Here is a 12,586-nt window from a genome sequence, read left to right as displayed (position 1 = left end):
AATCTTATGCTTTGTTATGCCTAGTGAAGCAGGTCACTTCACTATAAAATTTTTGTTACCCTTACAAATGTTTTTGCTGAAGTAAAGTGGAAGAGTAATTCTTGTAAAATCACTTATCTTCTATTCCTCTCTCCAGTCCCTTTGATACCAATCTTATATGAACTCTGTTTTCCAACCATAGTCGTCCAAGGTGTTTCCACTTAAGACACTGACAGCCAGGAACTCCAATGTAACAATCTCCCAGGGACCTACTGCAGACAGGAAGTGAAGAGAGACTGGCAAAATGGATAGTGATCAAAAGAAGAGACGAGTGAAGTGTGCAATTTGGTTTCTGTATTTCGTCCAAAGTTTCCTATCTTTGTATTCATAAAATTAAACAATCAATAAATTGTGCCCAGATTACAAGGTTTAGAGATTCATCCTTTCCTTTTAAACTGAAAAATCTAATTTGTCAATTTCTTTCTCATACTTAAAGTTCTTGTGACCCAGTAAAAATACAGCAGAAACAAAACCTTGTTTTTTTTAACAATTGAATAGCCTGTTTACAACCATGGAAGAAGAACTCAATCGAAACCTATCGAAACCACCGAGTTAACTCGGTTTCGCATGTTTCCGAGAGGAGTTGAAGGGTGATTTTAAAAAAGGTAATTTACATATACTACCCTTGAGGTTTAACGGAAGTATAAATTTACCCTCCAGTTTTGGATAATTCCACGTATCTCCCCTGAGGTTTACAAATGTTAGCAAATACACCCATTCCGTCAGTTCTTGACTAACAGTGTTAAAATCAAGGGGTAAAGTTACAAAAATTTTCCTTCAAGAAAAAAAAAAAACCCTGCAACTCATCTTTTCCAAATAATTTAGGGTTTGGAAAAGGGGAAGATCAGTTGCTGGTATGAGAGGTGGGGCTTGAAGCATGTTCAGTTGCTGCAACTCATGTTCTCCTTATGGTGCATACTGGCGTCTCCTCCGCAGGAACCTCACCTCTGAGAAAACAAGGATTGTCATGTCTTAAGTTTTGCTAATTTTTTAGGCAGAGCAACTGTAGCTTTGAGAGGGAGCTTCAGTGGTAGTGAGAGGGTGCTTTTTTATTGGTGAAGTCTGATATTAACTTAATCTAAGAAGTACTAGTGATTCTTCCCCAATATCGGTGGTTCGACTCGCCACTCAACAAGGTTGTACTATCTTTTGTTGAGCCCCAGAATGTTCAGCACCTCATGGGTTTTAGTAGTCATACTTTTACGTGATTACTGTCTTATTTCTAAATTCAAATATCATGAATGAACACAAGAATGCTACCTTCCTTACTTGATTCCTTCTTATGAATAGGTACAATGTTTACAGTTCAGAAAAAATATACAAATGTAAATAGTTTTCTCATCAATGGTTTTAATTTTAAACTTATCTCTCATGGCCGTAAATATACTTCAATTTCCTTTGATTCATAGTGGTTTTCTTGAATCCTTCCACTGCAGAGACAAAGGAGATGGATTGGATCTTCTCTTCCATAGTATATATGATCTCGGTCATGGAAGGCCTTTGGTTCGGATTCTTGTCAAGGCAAAGTGCTGCTATGTTAGCCATGGCTATAGCTTCCTCCGCATTAAAATTGCTTCCCAGATGAGAATCCATCATTTCTAGAACCTTATTTGGATCCTGAAGTACTGGACCTGCAATTGAAATCAATAATTGTTCCTTTTCCGAACAGAAAGCTTCCAATCCTGTGAGTAACTCTAAGATGATAACCCCATAGCTGTAAACATCATTCTTAATTGTCGCAATACCGGTCTTCAAGTAATGAGGATCCATATAACCTACAGAACCCATCAATGAAATCTTTGATGAAGGAACAATTGTTGATGAAAAACCCATCTTCGCGGATCCAAAATCACAGAGCTTGCAGTTGAGATTCTCATCAAGGAGAATGTTCGATGATTTGATGTCGCCATTAACAATTTGGACGGCACAGTTGGTGTGGAGGTAGTTGATGGCTTGGGCCAGTTGGTGAGCTATGGACATGCGACTCTTCCAGGAAAGAATTGATCCGTTTCGTTCTTGATGGCGAAGTTTCTCGTGCAAGGTTCCATTGCTAACATATTCAAATACTAAGATTCCTTCTTCTGCATCAATAAATGATTAAAATTAAAGATAAGAAGAAACTTGAAAGAATGTTTATTACGTATATGTTAGCTAGCTGGATTTGATACCAGTTGTTAAGGATTTGGATACTGGTGCAAGTTTGGCCTTACATGCCCAAACCCGCCTTAGTTCGAACAAGGCTTGGGTTGAGATATTTAGCCCTGAGGATGGGTCAGGGTTGGAAATTTCTGGTCCTGAGTCAGGGTCGGGTCGGGTCGGGCCAGGGTTGAGGCCTCAGGCTAAGTCTAGCCTGGCTCGACCCTGTTTTAAGTTACAATATAAAATATATATAGATATAATATATATTATAAACTTTCAACATCACCCATATTTTGTTATATAATATATTATGTATGAAGATAATATGTGAGATAATACATTTTATTATAGTGTTACTTTACTTTAAAATTGATAATTTTCTCCCTTGGCCCATTTCAGCCCATGTATTTCCTTCTCCCTCTCCACGATCAGGGCCAATCAGGGTTAGCTTGGCCCGACCCTGAGGACAGGTCAGGGTTGGATTTTTCAAACCCTGAGTTAGGATCGGGTCGGGTCTAGGCCTAGCTAAGGGGACTCAGGGTTGGCCTAGGGTTTTATAAAGCCTGACCCAACCCGATCTTGTTGAAGCCCTAGATTTGGACAGAAATCGTTCCTAAAAATTGGAGAGAGTGCCCAAATACCGATAAGTTATTAATATAAAAAACCCACCTTTCTCATCGCAATATCCAAGGAACTTGACGATGTTTTCATGGCGGATGTGAAGCAATAGTTCTAATTCCCTCTTAAACACTTCGCGGTGACGCTGGCTGTCGCAATGCATCTTGAGAACACCGAGAGTCGAATCTGAGAACTCAGCAAGATAGACGACGCTGAATCCTCCAACACCGATAACTCTTGAGAAATTCATACTAACATTTTCCATATCTTTCCAAGTAAATCTATTCACTAAGGAAATCGTCATCTTTGATCCATCTCTGATAGTATTAGTGGATAAACCACCATGTTGTTCTTCATCGTCTACTACACGATTGGATTTGCGTCTAAGCTTGAACTTCAGGAACTTGAAGAAGGCCATGGTGAAACGAATGCAACCTTTGAAGGAATTGAAGAAGCAAAGTCTCTGATCAGAGGTTGCGTGTGAGGTAATTAATGGGTTTTAGGATTGGAGTCGATGAATATAATGTCTCTGTCTTCTTCTCAATAATGGGTTTTAAAGGGGTTTTTGGTGGTCTAGTTGGTACAGGGAAGTACGGTTTTGGAAGCTACAGAGAAGGTGAGTCTCATTAGGAATTAAAGATTTTAATTTTAACGAGAAGGAAACTCGACATAAAAGCCACCCGCAGACATAGAAACCTTGTTTTTTTTTTTGGGTAAAAACAGACATAGAAACCAACTGGGTATCATGAGTTAAATGTTTGTGTACCGAACACACGGAAACTGCTTTTTGTTGTTGGAATCAAAGATTAGGAGATTTAAAGGATTAATTAAGGTGGGAAAGATTTATTAAAGCTTCAAAAGGACAGAGACCGTCTAGAATATGACCCGACTTGGCCACCTTTGCAGACCAGCAGCCGTACAAGACTTTTATTGACACAAACGAGTGTAGGAAAGTTGACCCTCTTTTTTTAAGATTGTGAGAAATTAAAAAAAGGCCAAAAAAGCATAAGGGGAGAGTTTTGGTACATGGTCGTGCATGGTATACAATCATACTTTCAACCATTAGATGATTATGATCATGTACAATACACAGTCTCTCATTCCCATCTAACAGTTGTAAGAACAATCGTGCACGATGCACTACCGTACACAAAACCTTTTGCCAAAGCATAATAAGACCCAAAAAAAAAAAAAAGGATTATACTAGTAAGGTTGAGTTAGGGTTTCCTAAGGGCAGTGTAAGTTTGGCCCTGTTGGCCCAAGCCCGCCTTGGTCCACCCTAAGCCCAAACAAGGTTTGGGTTGGATTTTTCAACCCTAAGGGTGGGTTAGGGTTGAAATTTTCAAGCCCTAGGTCAGGGTCGAGTTAGACCAAGTTTGAGGCTTCAGGCTAAGCCCAGCCCAGCCAGACCTTGTGTTAAGTTATGCTTTACAATTTATTGTTTACATTTTGCACTTTTTTTAGTATCTAATTATCGATTGGTTTACAAAAAAAAAATGTTAATTTGTCTATTGAATGAAAATATTTAATATTTTAAGATTCAGTTAAAATTTTGAACCCAAATAAAAGTCTAACATTTAATTGAGTATGAAACAAATCAATACCCAATCACATGTGTCTCATTTTTTTGAATGCATATATAGGACGACGTAAATGACGAAAAAGCAGAGCAAGTCAGGGCCAACCAGGCCCTAACAAATTTCAGGGTCAATCAGGGCCAACCCAACCCAGCCCAGCCCAATCAAGGTCAATCAGGGCCGAGCTGGGCTCTGGGTTGAGCCCAGTAGGGTAGGGTCTGGGCTAAGAAATCTCAGCCTGACCAAGGGCCGGGTTGGGCTTGGGTTGAGCTAAAAGGACATAGGATTGGACTAGGATTTTAAAAAACCCGGCCAAACCCGGCCTTGTTTCACCCCTAGTAGCATAAGAAGGAATCCACACACTACAACAATGAGGGGTTGGAAAATGGAATCATTTATATGGGGGTACAATGGCATAGTCAGAATAGGAGTGAGAATGTTAGTGTAGGATCCATTGTTTATTATGTGAGGAGGGTATGAAGGAACCTACATAAGGACATTCTGTAGCAATGTTGTAGTTAGTTTCTCTCCCTTCTTTTTTCAATTAAAATGACAATAATGATTAATTTATGGGACATTGTTTTTCTGCTTGGAAGGGGAGGGTGCACTAGCATTTCCCACTCTCTATCTCTCTCTTTCGGGGATGAATTGGCATCTTTGCACAGAGGAGAGAACTAGAGAGTTAGAGGTGCTAGCACACCCTCCCTCACTCGAATTGAGAACATTCGCATTTTATTTATTGAAGAGGGTTCTCTGAGCAAGGGGCATAAAGAAGTGCACTTATGAGGTGTGACCAAATGGTGTCATACATGGAGACAACAAGGTCATTTCATGTGATTAGGAGCAGAGAGCTAAACACATGTTAAGAAAACAACGCCCAGAACAGGCGATTTGCAGAAGAAAGCGAAAAATAGAGAAGACATAACGCACAACACACAGGGTTTACGTGGTTCACTCCCAAGATGAGAAGCTACGTCCACGGTCGAGCAACAGAACAGATTTCACTATCTTTGAAGTGTTACGAACCCTCACACCAGTCCTCCCAGAGAAAAGAACAATATATAGAGAAGCCTTAACCTAGAAAGCATAGAAATACCCTCAGACCCAAAAAATTGCCAAACCGGACAGGGTCGGACCAAAACATAACATATATAAAAAAATATACCGTTTTGAAGGTCTTGACGAGCCCAATACAACACAGCGCCTTAGGCGCTGATATACGCCCTTTTTCGGCCATCCGAGGTTGTTTCAAGGCCGAAACAACCCTCCGAAGATCCACTGAACCACTTTCTAGACCTAAATCAAGCTTCACCAATAACAACATATAGGTGCTAGCATGCCCTACCTCAGTGGCTCAGAGAACCTTTTTTCTTAATTTATGAGAAAGAGAATGTTGTGTGTCTCCTATGCCTAGACACGAGAGTGCGTGGAATTACCATCCTGCCCCACATGAAATAAAAAATTCAATCCCTGTTGATGTCCCTACTACTCTGTCACTGGCCCCCGTGCTGGTGCAGGGGCTACATGACCAGACATCGATCTCTTGCCCTTAATTTATATATCTTTTTCTCTTTTTATTTTCAAATTTGAAGAGACTAACGTTTCGTAATGAATCTCTCTCTAATTTTAATTTTTTTAATTTTTTCTTTTTTTCTTGCCTTCCAAACATGACCTAAATTCTTCTTTAGTAGAGAATGATTATGATCCTAAGCTTGGAGTTTTGAGTTATCTTTTTTTTTTTTCTTTCTTATATGTAATATCACTTTATTGAACAGAAAGTTAAACTATTTAGAGAGGAACATAAACAAGACAAGGAAAAATTGTTGTGCCTAATGGGCCCACTCTAGTGTATGGGCGCTAGATTGGGCCAGCCTAGTATGAGATAGGTTAAAAAGCTTGATTTAACGTGTTCCATCAATTCTGGAGCTTTTGGCATATCGGTCAAGTACCTATCATTTGGTATCAGAGACGGGCACAACGTCACGAGTTCAAATCATAAAAACTGCTACCTAGGAGAGGGCCACTTGGAATAGAATGAAAGCCTTCAAGAAAAGGCTACTTGTTGTCAGGCCAAAACCCTGGAGCAAAGTGGAGCCGCTTGAAAAGGGCTACCTACCGCCAGAGTGAAAGTTGACTTAGTAAGAGCCACCGAGAACGACGGCTGCAAAAGTATGGTGGTCTGTTATGTGCCTAATAGAGCTCACTTTACTGTATGAGCGCTAGATTGGACCAGCCTAGTATGGAATAGGTTAAAGGGCTTGATTTAACACGTTCCATCAGCTTTGAAACTTTTGACGTATCGGTCAAGTACTTAACATAAACCTCAAGGGAAAACAAACAGAAGTTCCCAATCACAGAGACGCACATGAAGGGGAGACAAAACGAGCACGCCAACAATCTACTTGTCACGGACTGGCCCATCTTCTTCTTAAGTGGGCCTAGATTATGGGAATCTAGTTTTGTACAGGATCACATACTTGTTTTACCATTTTTTGCTCTAAAACTTTCTCCCCACATATTTGAAAAAAAAAATATACACGATGGCATTTATTAGGGATTTATAGGTCTTGGCCAATTCTGATCCAATCCAATTTCAATCCGAATCATCTAAAATCAATCACTAACCTTAGAAATGCATAGGGGTGAAAGTTTGGCCCTGTCGGCCCGAGCCCGCCCTGAGCCCGAACAGGTCCTGGGATGGATTTCAACCCTGAGGGTGGGTTAGGGTTGAAATTTTTAGGCTCTGGGTCAGGGTCGGGCTGGGCTAGGGTTGAGGCTTGGGGTTAAGCCCAGCCTAACCCAACCCTGTTAGGTTAGAATTTTAAGATTTGGCTAAATTTTTTAACCCAAAGAAAAGTTTAATAGTCAATTGAGTATGAATCAAACCAATACCCAAACACACGTGTCTCATTTTTCTTAATGCATAGGATGATGTAAATGGAAAAAAAACATAGCAAGTCAGAGCCAACCAGGCCCTGTCTACCCAGCCTTTGGCAAAAATCAGGGTCAACCCGACCTAGCCCGGTCTGATCAGAATCAATCACGGTTAGGTTGGGCTTGGGCTGAGATATCTCAGCCAGACCTGTCCTGCCCCGTGCATCCTCACACAGGCACCGCGCAATGATTGCCCTGCCCGGGTGGGGTATGGCGGTCATTGCGTGCTTGCCTGTGTGAGGAAACACGGCGGAAGGACGGGCAGCACGCAGTAGAGTATCAGAATCCACTAGAGAGAAAGTCTTGATATGGTGGCAGTCCTTGGCCGGAAAGAAGGAGAATCCAGATTTGACAGGGTAACTAAGCATATTCGGAGAATTATGGGAGAGATTAGACACATGTCTAGAGCTTAGTTGGTAAATACGCGTATTATATGCGTATCAAAACATTTAAATAAAAAAAATGTTTTATACCATATTTTTATTTTAAAAAATACGGTTGCAGAAGAGATTGCAGGTCTCCGTCCATCTCGTTGTAAATCTTTTCTCAAATCACAACCTATATGTTATCTACATAGATTTGGGTTTTCTGTTCTTATGTTGTTTCATCAATCTCTCTGTCAAGCTTCTTGGCATTCTTTGCTTTTCAGTTCATTCTCCCTTTTAATATCTTCCAAAGGCTTTTTTTTTTTGGTTTCTGTTAAGTATGATGATTATGAGGAAAGTAGAATAGGGCTGAATGGCATAGACTGAGTGGATGTAATGGGTCTCTGAACCTCAAATTCAAACCGAATTCAAATAAACAGATTCCATTACCTCCTTCCTCATCAATTTGAAAAGGACCGGTGCATAGAAAGTATGCTAGTCGGTGTGATTCTAGCCAATGAGCCAAAGAAACTCAGTAATGAGCAAATAGCAGAAACTAGAGTAATTCAAATACTTCTGGACTGTCTTTGAACAAACTAGAAACCTTATAAATCTTTAGACTTTCCTACTAAATGATAATCTTATGAGATGTAATATTTTGTTTATTAGGTGGTGAATGTTGAATATATACCCGTAATTTTGTTTATAGACTGACTGTATTAAACTCGTATTAAATATATATTGTATTATTACTGTACGTGTTTTATTATGTCGGATTTTTGAAAAGTATTATTGCCACCTAGTCCGTTTAATTGCCGTACGTATCTGTTTCCGTTCAATTATTGATCTTAGGTAGGTGATATTTATCCGTATCACCTCTCGATCATTTAGCTAATTTAAGATACTCTAATACCAGCACCAATTATGTGAGGCCATCGTGCTCCCTGTTTTGCAGCTCCTTCTCTTTAATTAATAACCAACTAATCTATAGTTCATATGACAAGAGAGAGAGAGAGAGAGAGAGAGTTGTAGATTTAAAATTGAAAATCTTAATTATTAAAAAGTATATTGGGTGGTCTCAAATCTTTGAGAGGGAACCTTTCTGCTAGCTTAAGATGAAGCAGTAGATAATTAAGGGTTTTGTTTCATTTTTGGGGGATCTGCTGTCATATCTAGTTTGGGACATATTGGTAGCTTTTGTCTGTTGGTGGACAGAGATTGAGAGACCAATATCTTCATCCCCTCACGATGTGAATGCCAAATTTCTCATTAAATTCAAACTCTCAAATTGTGAGAAACGGGTTTGATCGGACAATGAGCTCTCAATCTTTCAGGAGTTTCTAGGGATTTAAAAAAAAAAAAATAAAGTTCATACAACTTTGTAAGAATCTTTCCTATATGGTCTACAATGTGGACAGATGATGTGGCTATTTTGATCGTGAGATGAACAAACAATAAAAAAGTAAAGTTACAAACTTTTTGTAACCAATCGTAAGAGGCGAATTGCATGCATTCAGGATATACGAAAACAGATGTATATATATTAGCTTGTGTACGATTTTATTTTCATTTTTTCCCTTTCCTATATCACCATCAACTGTAACCAGAGCATCTTCTTAATTCAAATATTTTTTTTTTTTGGGTGAATAAAAAATTTATTAACAAAGAAAACAAAACCTATATACAAACAATTTGATAAACCGCTTCTCAAGGGGTTTAATTTTTTGCATGTTTTTTAGTACTTATTATTTTATTTGGCATCTTCGGAACAAGATAATTCACAAATCTATGAAACCTGACCCCATGTGGGTTCTGCAGATTATTTCCAGATGGTAGAATGATTTTAAGATTTATCCCCAACACCCTTCTCGTCACGGTGATGTAACTAAACAAGATGTTTTTGATAGACTAGTCCCTCCTATTTTGAGGTCTTTGTCCATGTTGAGTTATCCTATTTTGATGCGCATGATCTTCTAACTCAGTCCTAGATAGAGTGGGGTGGACATACTACATTTTGTTAGAAGGACACATTGTTTTGATCGCTACAGGTTTTTTGGACACAACTCGTTTTTTGAAACCTGAGGTTCTCAGTTTAATCAAGAAGGATCTTGAGCATACGGCAAGACTAAAATTGACAATTGGTGAAATCTGGTGTGCAAGCAAAGAGATGTCTAATTTTCTACCAACACCTAAAGCAGCATAGCATGGTCATGGCATTTAGTACTGCAACTTTTGAAGCTCTTAAGCATGATTTCTGGAATTGAATCCCAGTTTCTGTTAACTCATTCCCAAACTTGACGTTTCTCTCTAACTTTTTAACTTACTTTGCCTCAACCAATAAGCAAGCTTTTGTTTACAAAAGGGACAATGTAAATATCTTTATTTAGTAATTTATTTTCTTCTATTACCGAAAAATTAAGAACCCAAGAGGGCAACAAGGAAGGGAAAGCCCAACTCCGAACAGAAGAATAGAAAGACTACTTAAAGAAGCCAAATCTGAAGGCCCCAAGAAGATACAAAGAGCCTATTTCTATCACAATCTGAATCGCGCGGTGACATGTGAATGGTTGATCCAAGATTTGATATCGTATTCAATTGTATATGTAGTTTTCTTAAGATGCAGATTGCATGCATCCAAGATAAGAGGGGGGAAAGTTCAAATGGTGTTGTGTAGGAAACAAATTTTTTTTTTTTGTAGTTGAACACCAAGCAAGTGTTTTGTCCTCTCTAAACATCAAATGATTTCTCATTCACCGTCTTGAGTTTGAAGGGGATGTTAGTAGCTCTAATATTTTTCTTTTCTTGTTTAGACCTATCATGTAAACAAAAAGAGGTGAATCACTACCTCTTCACAGTGGATCTGGTTGATTGTCGTTGGCCATTCTCACAAGAATATTATTAAAGTTGTATATTATGGAAATACTAAAGACAAGGATTTGAATGGAATAGGTCACCTTCTATTGATATGGAGGTGTCCATATATATAAGAGATACAAAATTCAAATACCCAACATAGTCCTAGGATCAAGCTATACAATGAATATACAATCAACATGATTCCTAAGATCAAGTTATTCTCAACTATCCTAGGCCTAGAATCAAGCTATACCATGAATATACAATCAATCATCCTAGTCAGCAGATTATGATCGAAGACTCATACGGTAATACTCCCCCTCAAGTTGAAGCGTGTAGGTTACAAACGCCCAACTTGGAAGCAAGACCGTTGAATTGTTCCTGGCCAAGTGATTTGGTAAAGAGATCGGCAATTTGGGCGGAGCTTGCAATCTTTGCCGGACGGAGAAACCCTTGTTGGAGTTTGTCACGAACAACATGGCAATCAATCTCGATATGCTTCGTACGTTCATGAAAAACGGGATTTGAGGCGATGTGAATGGCCGCCTGATTGTCACAGTATAATGGGATTGGTGAGGTAGGAACAATGCCCAAATCATGTAGTAGATAGGATATCCAGGTGAGTTCACAGGTTGTAGCAGCCATGGCCCTATATTCTGCTTCCGCCGAACTACGTGAGACAGTGGTTTGTTTCATGGTCTTCCAAGAGATTGGGCCGGATCAAAGAAATATGCAGTAGCCCGTCATGGATCGTCGGGTCATGGGGCAAGTTGCCCAGTCCGAGTCACAGTAACCACTAATATTGAGCTCGGTATTGGCTAAGAAAAAAATTCCCTGGCCTGGGGTGGCTTTCAAGAACCGTAGTAACCTGTGCGCGGCATCTAAATGGGATTGCCGAGGAGCATGCATGAACTGGCTTAGAATATTGACAGTGTGAGTGATATCTGGTCTCGTTACTGTGAGATATATTAATCGCCCAACAAGCCTGCGATAAGAAGCAGGTTTAGTGAGGAGCTCTCCTTGGGAATCAGTGAGACGCAAGTTGAGCTCCATAGGGGTGTCAGTTGGCCGAGTTCCAGTGAAACCACTGTCTTGAAGGATGTCTAAGGCATATTTCTGCTGTGAGAGGTAAATCCCTTGGTGTGCTCTGGCAACTTCAATGCCCAAGAAGAATTTTAACGGGCCAAGGTCCTTGATGTGAAAATTGTTGAAGAGAAAGTTTTTCACTGTGTCGATCAAGGTGCTATCTGTGCCAGTGATGATAATGTCGTCTACGTAGAGCACAATGTAGACACTTTTGGTGTCTTGGTTCAAAATAAATAAGGAATTGTCTGTCTTTGATTGGGAGAATCCAAATGTGAGTAGAGCCGTTGAAAATTTGGAGAACCATTGTCTAGACGCTTGTTTCAAGCCATATAGAGATTTTTTGAGCTTGCAAACAAGGGTCTCCCCCTTTCGACGATAGCCCGGGGGGGTGTCCTATAGACATCTTCGTTGAGATCCCCATGTAGAAATGCATTATGAACATCCATTTGGTGAAGGACCCATCTTTTCACAGCTGCTAAGGCAATGAGGGTGCGAACTGTTACTAGTTTTGCGACAGGTGCAAAGGTATCGGTGTAATCAATACCTTCCACTTGATTGTAACCCTTAGCCACTAAGCGAGCCTTGTAGCGTTCGATTGAACCATCAGAACGCCGTTTGATTTTGTACACCCATTTTGATCCAATGGGTTTCTTGCCAGGCTGTAACGGGACTAGGGACCATGTCTGATTTTCAGAGAGAGCCAAAATTTCTGCCTTCATTGCATCGCGCCACTGCGGGTATTTCATTGCCTCTGTAAATGTAACAGGTTCTGTGGTACTAATCAAAGAGGAAAGAAAAGCAATATGTTTTGTGGAAAAATGATTGTATTGTAAGTAAGGATGAAGTGGATGAAAGGTACTTTGGACCGTTGTTGAACACGGCAATTGCGAGTGTGTAGCTCGATAATCATTGAGGTGTTTGGGCTTGAGTCTAATCCGTTGCGGTCTAGGATTTGTTGGTGCAAGTGGTGGT

At 39.8% G+C, this 12,586-nt stretch overlaps 1 protein-coding gene across 1 annotated transcript; it reads right to left on the bottom strand.

The window, feature by feature from the left end:
* Positions 1-1,401: 1,401 nt before the first annotated feature.
* LOC122642287 (probable receptor-like protein kinase At4g10390) lies at positions 1,402-3,214 on the bottom strand. The gene is made up of 2 exons (XM_043835726.1): positions 2,848-3,214; positions 1,402-2,120 (listed from the first exon to the last, which is right to left on the bottom strand). Exons 1-2 carry the CDS (start codon positions 3,212-3,214, stop codon positions 1,402-1,404), a joined length of 1,086 nt encoding a protein of 361 aa, XP_043691661.1.
* Positions 3,215-12,586: the final 9,372 nt, after the last annotated feature.

Source organism: Telopea speciosissima, chromosome 10 (genome assembly GCF_018873765.1).
Source record: "Telopea speciosissima isolate NSW1024214 ecotype Mountain lineage chromosome 10, Tspe_v1, whole genome shotgun sequence".
Classification (NCBI taxonomy): Eukaryota; Viridiplantae; Streptophyta; class Magnoliopsida; order Proteales; family Proteaceae; genus Telopea; species Telopea speciosissima.
Note: the sequence above shows the minus strand (reverse complement) of the source record. Positions and strands in the feature narration are given on the sequence as shown.

Bases quoted from the DNA above. Each gene is read 5' to 3' on its own strand.
- LOC122642287 (XM_043835726.1), bottom strand. From the start codon at position 3,214: ATGGCCTTCTTCAAGTTCCTGAAGTTCAAGCTTAGACGCAAATCCAAT. The intron at 2,121-2,847 runs GTGGGTTTTTTA...TTATTGATGCAG, and splicing joins TGGATATTGCGATGAGAAAG to AAGAAGGAATCTTAGTATTT.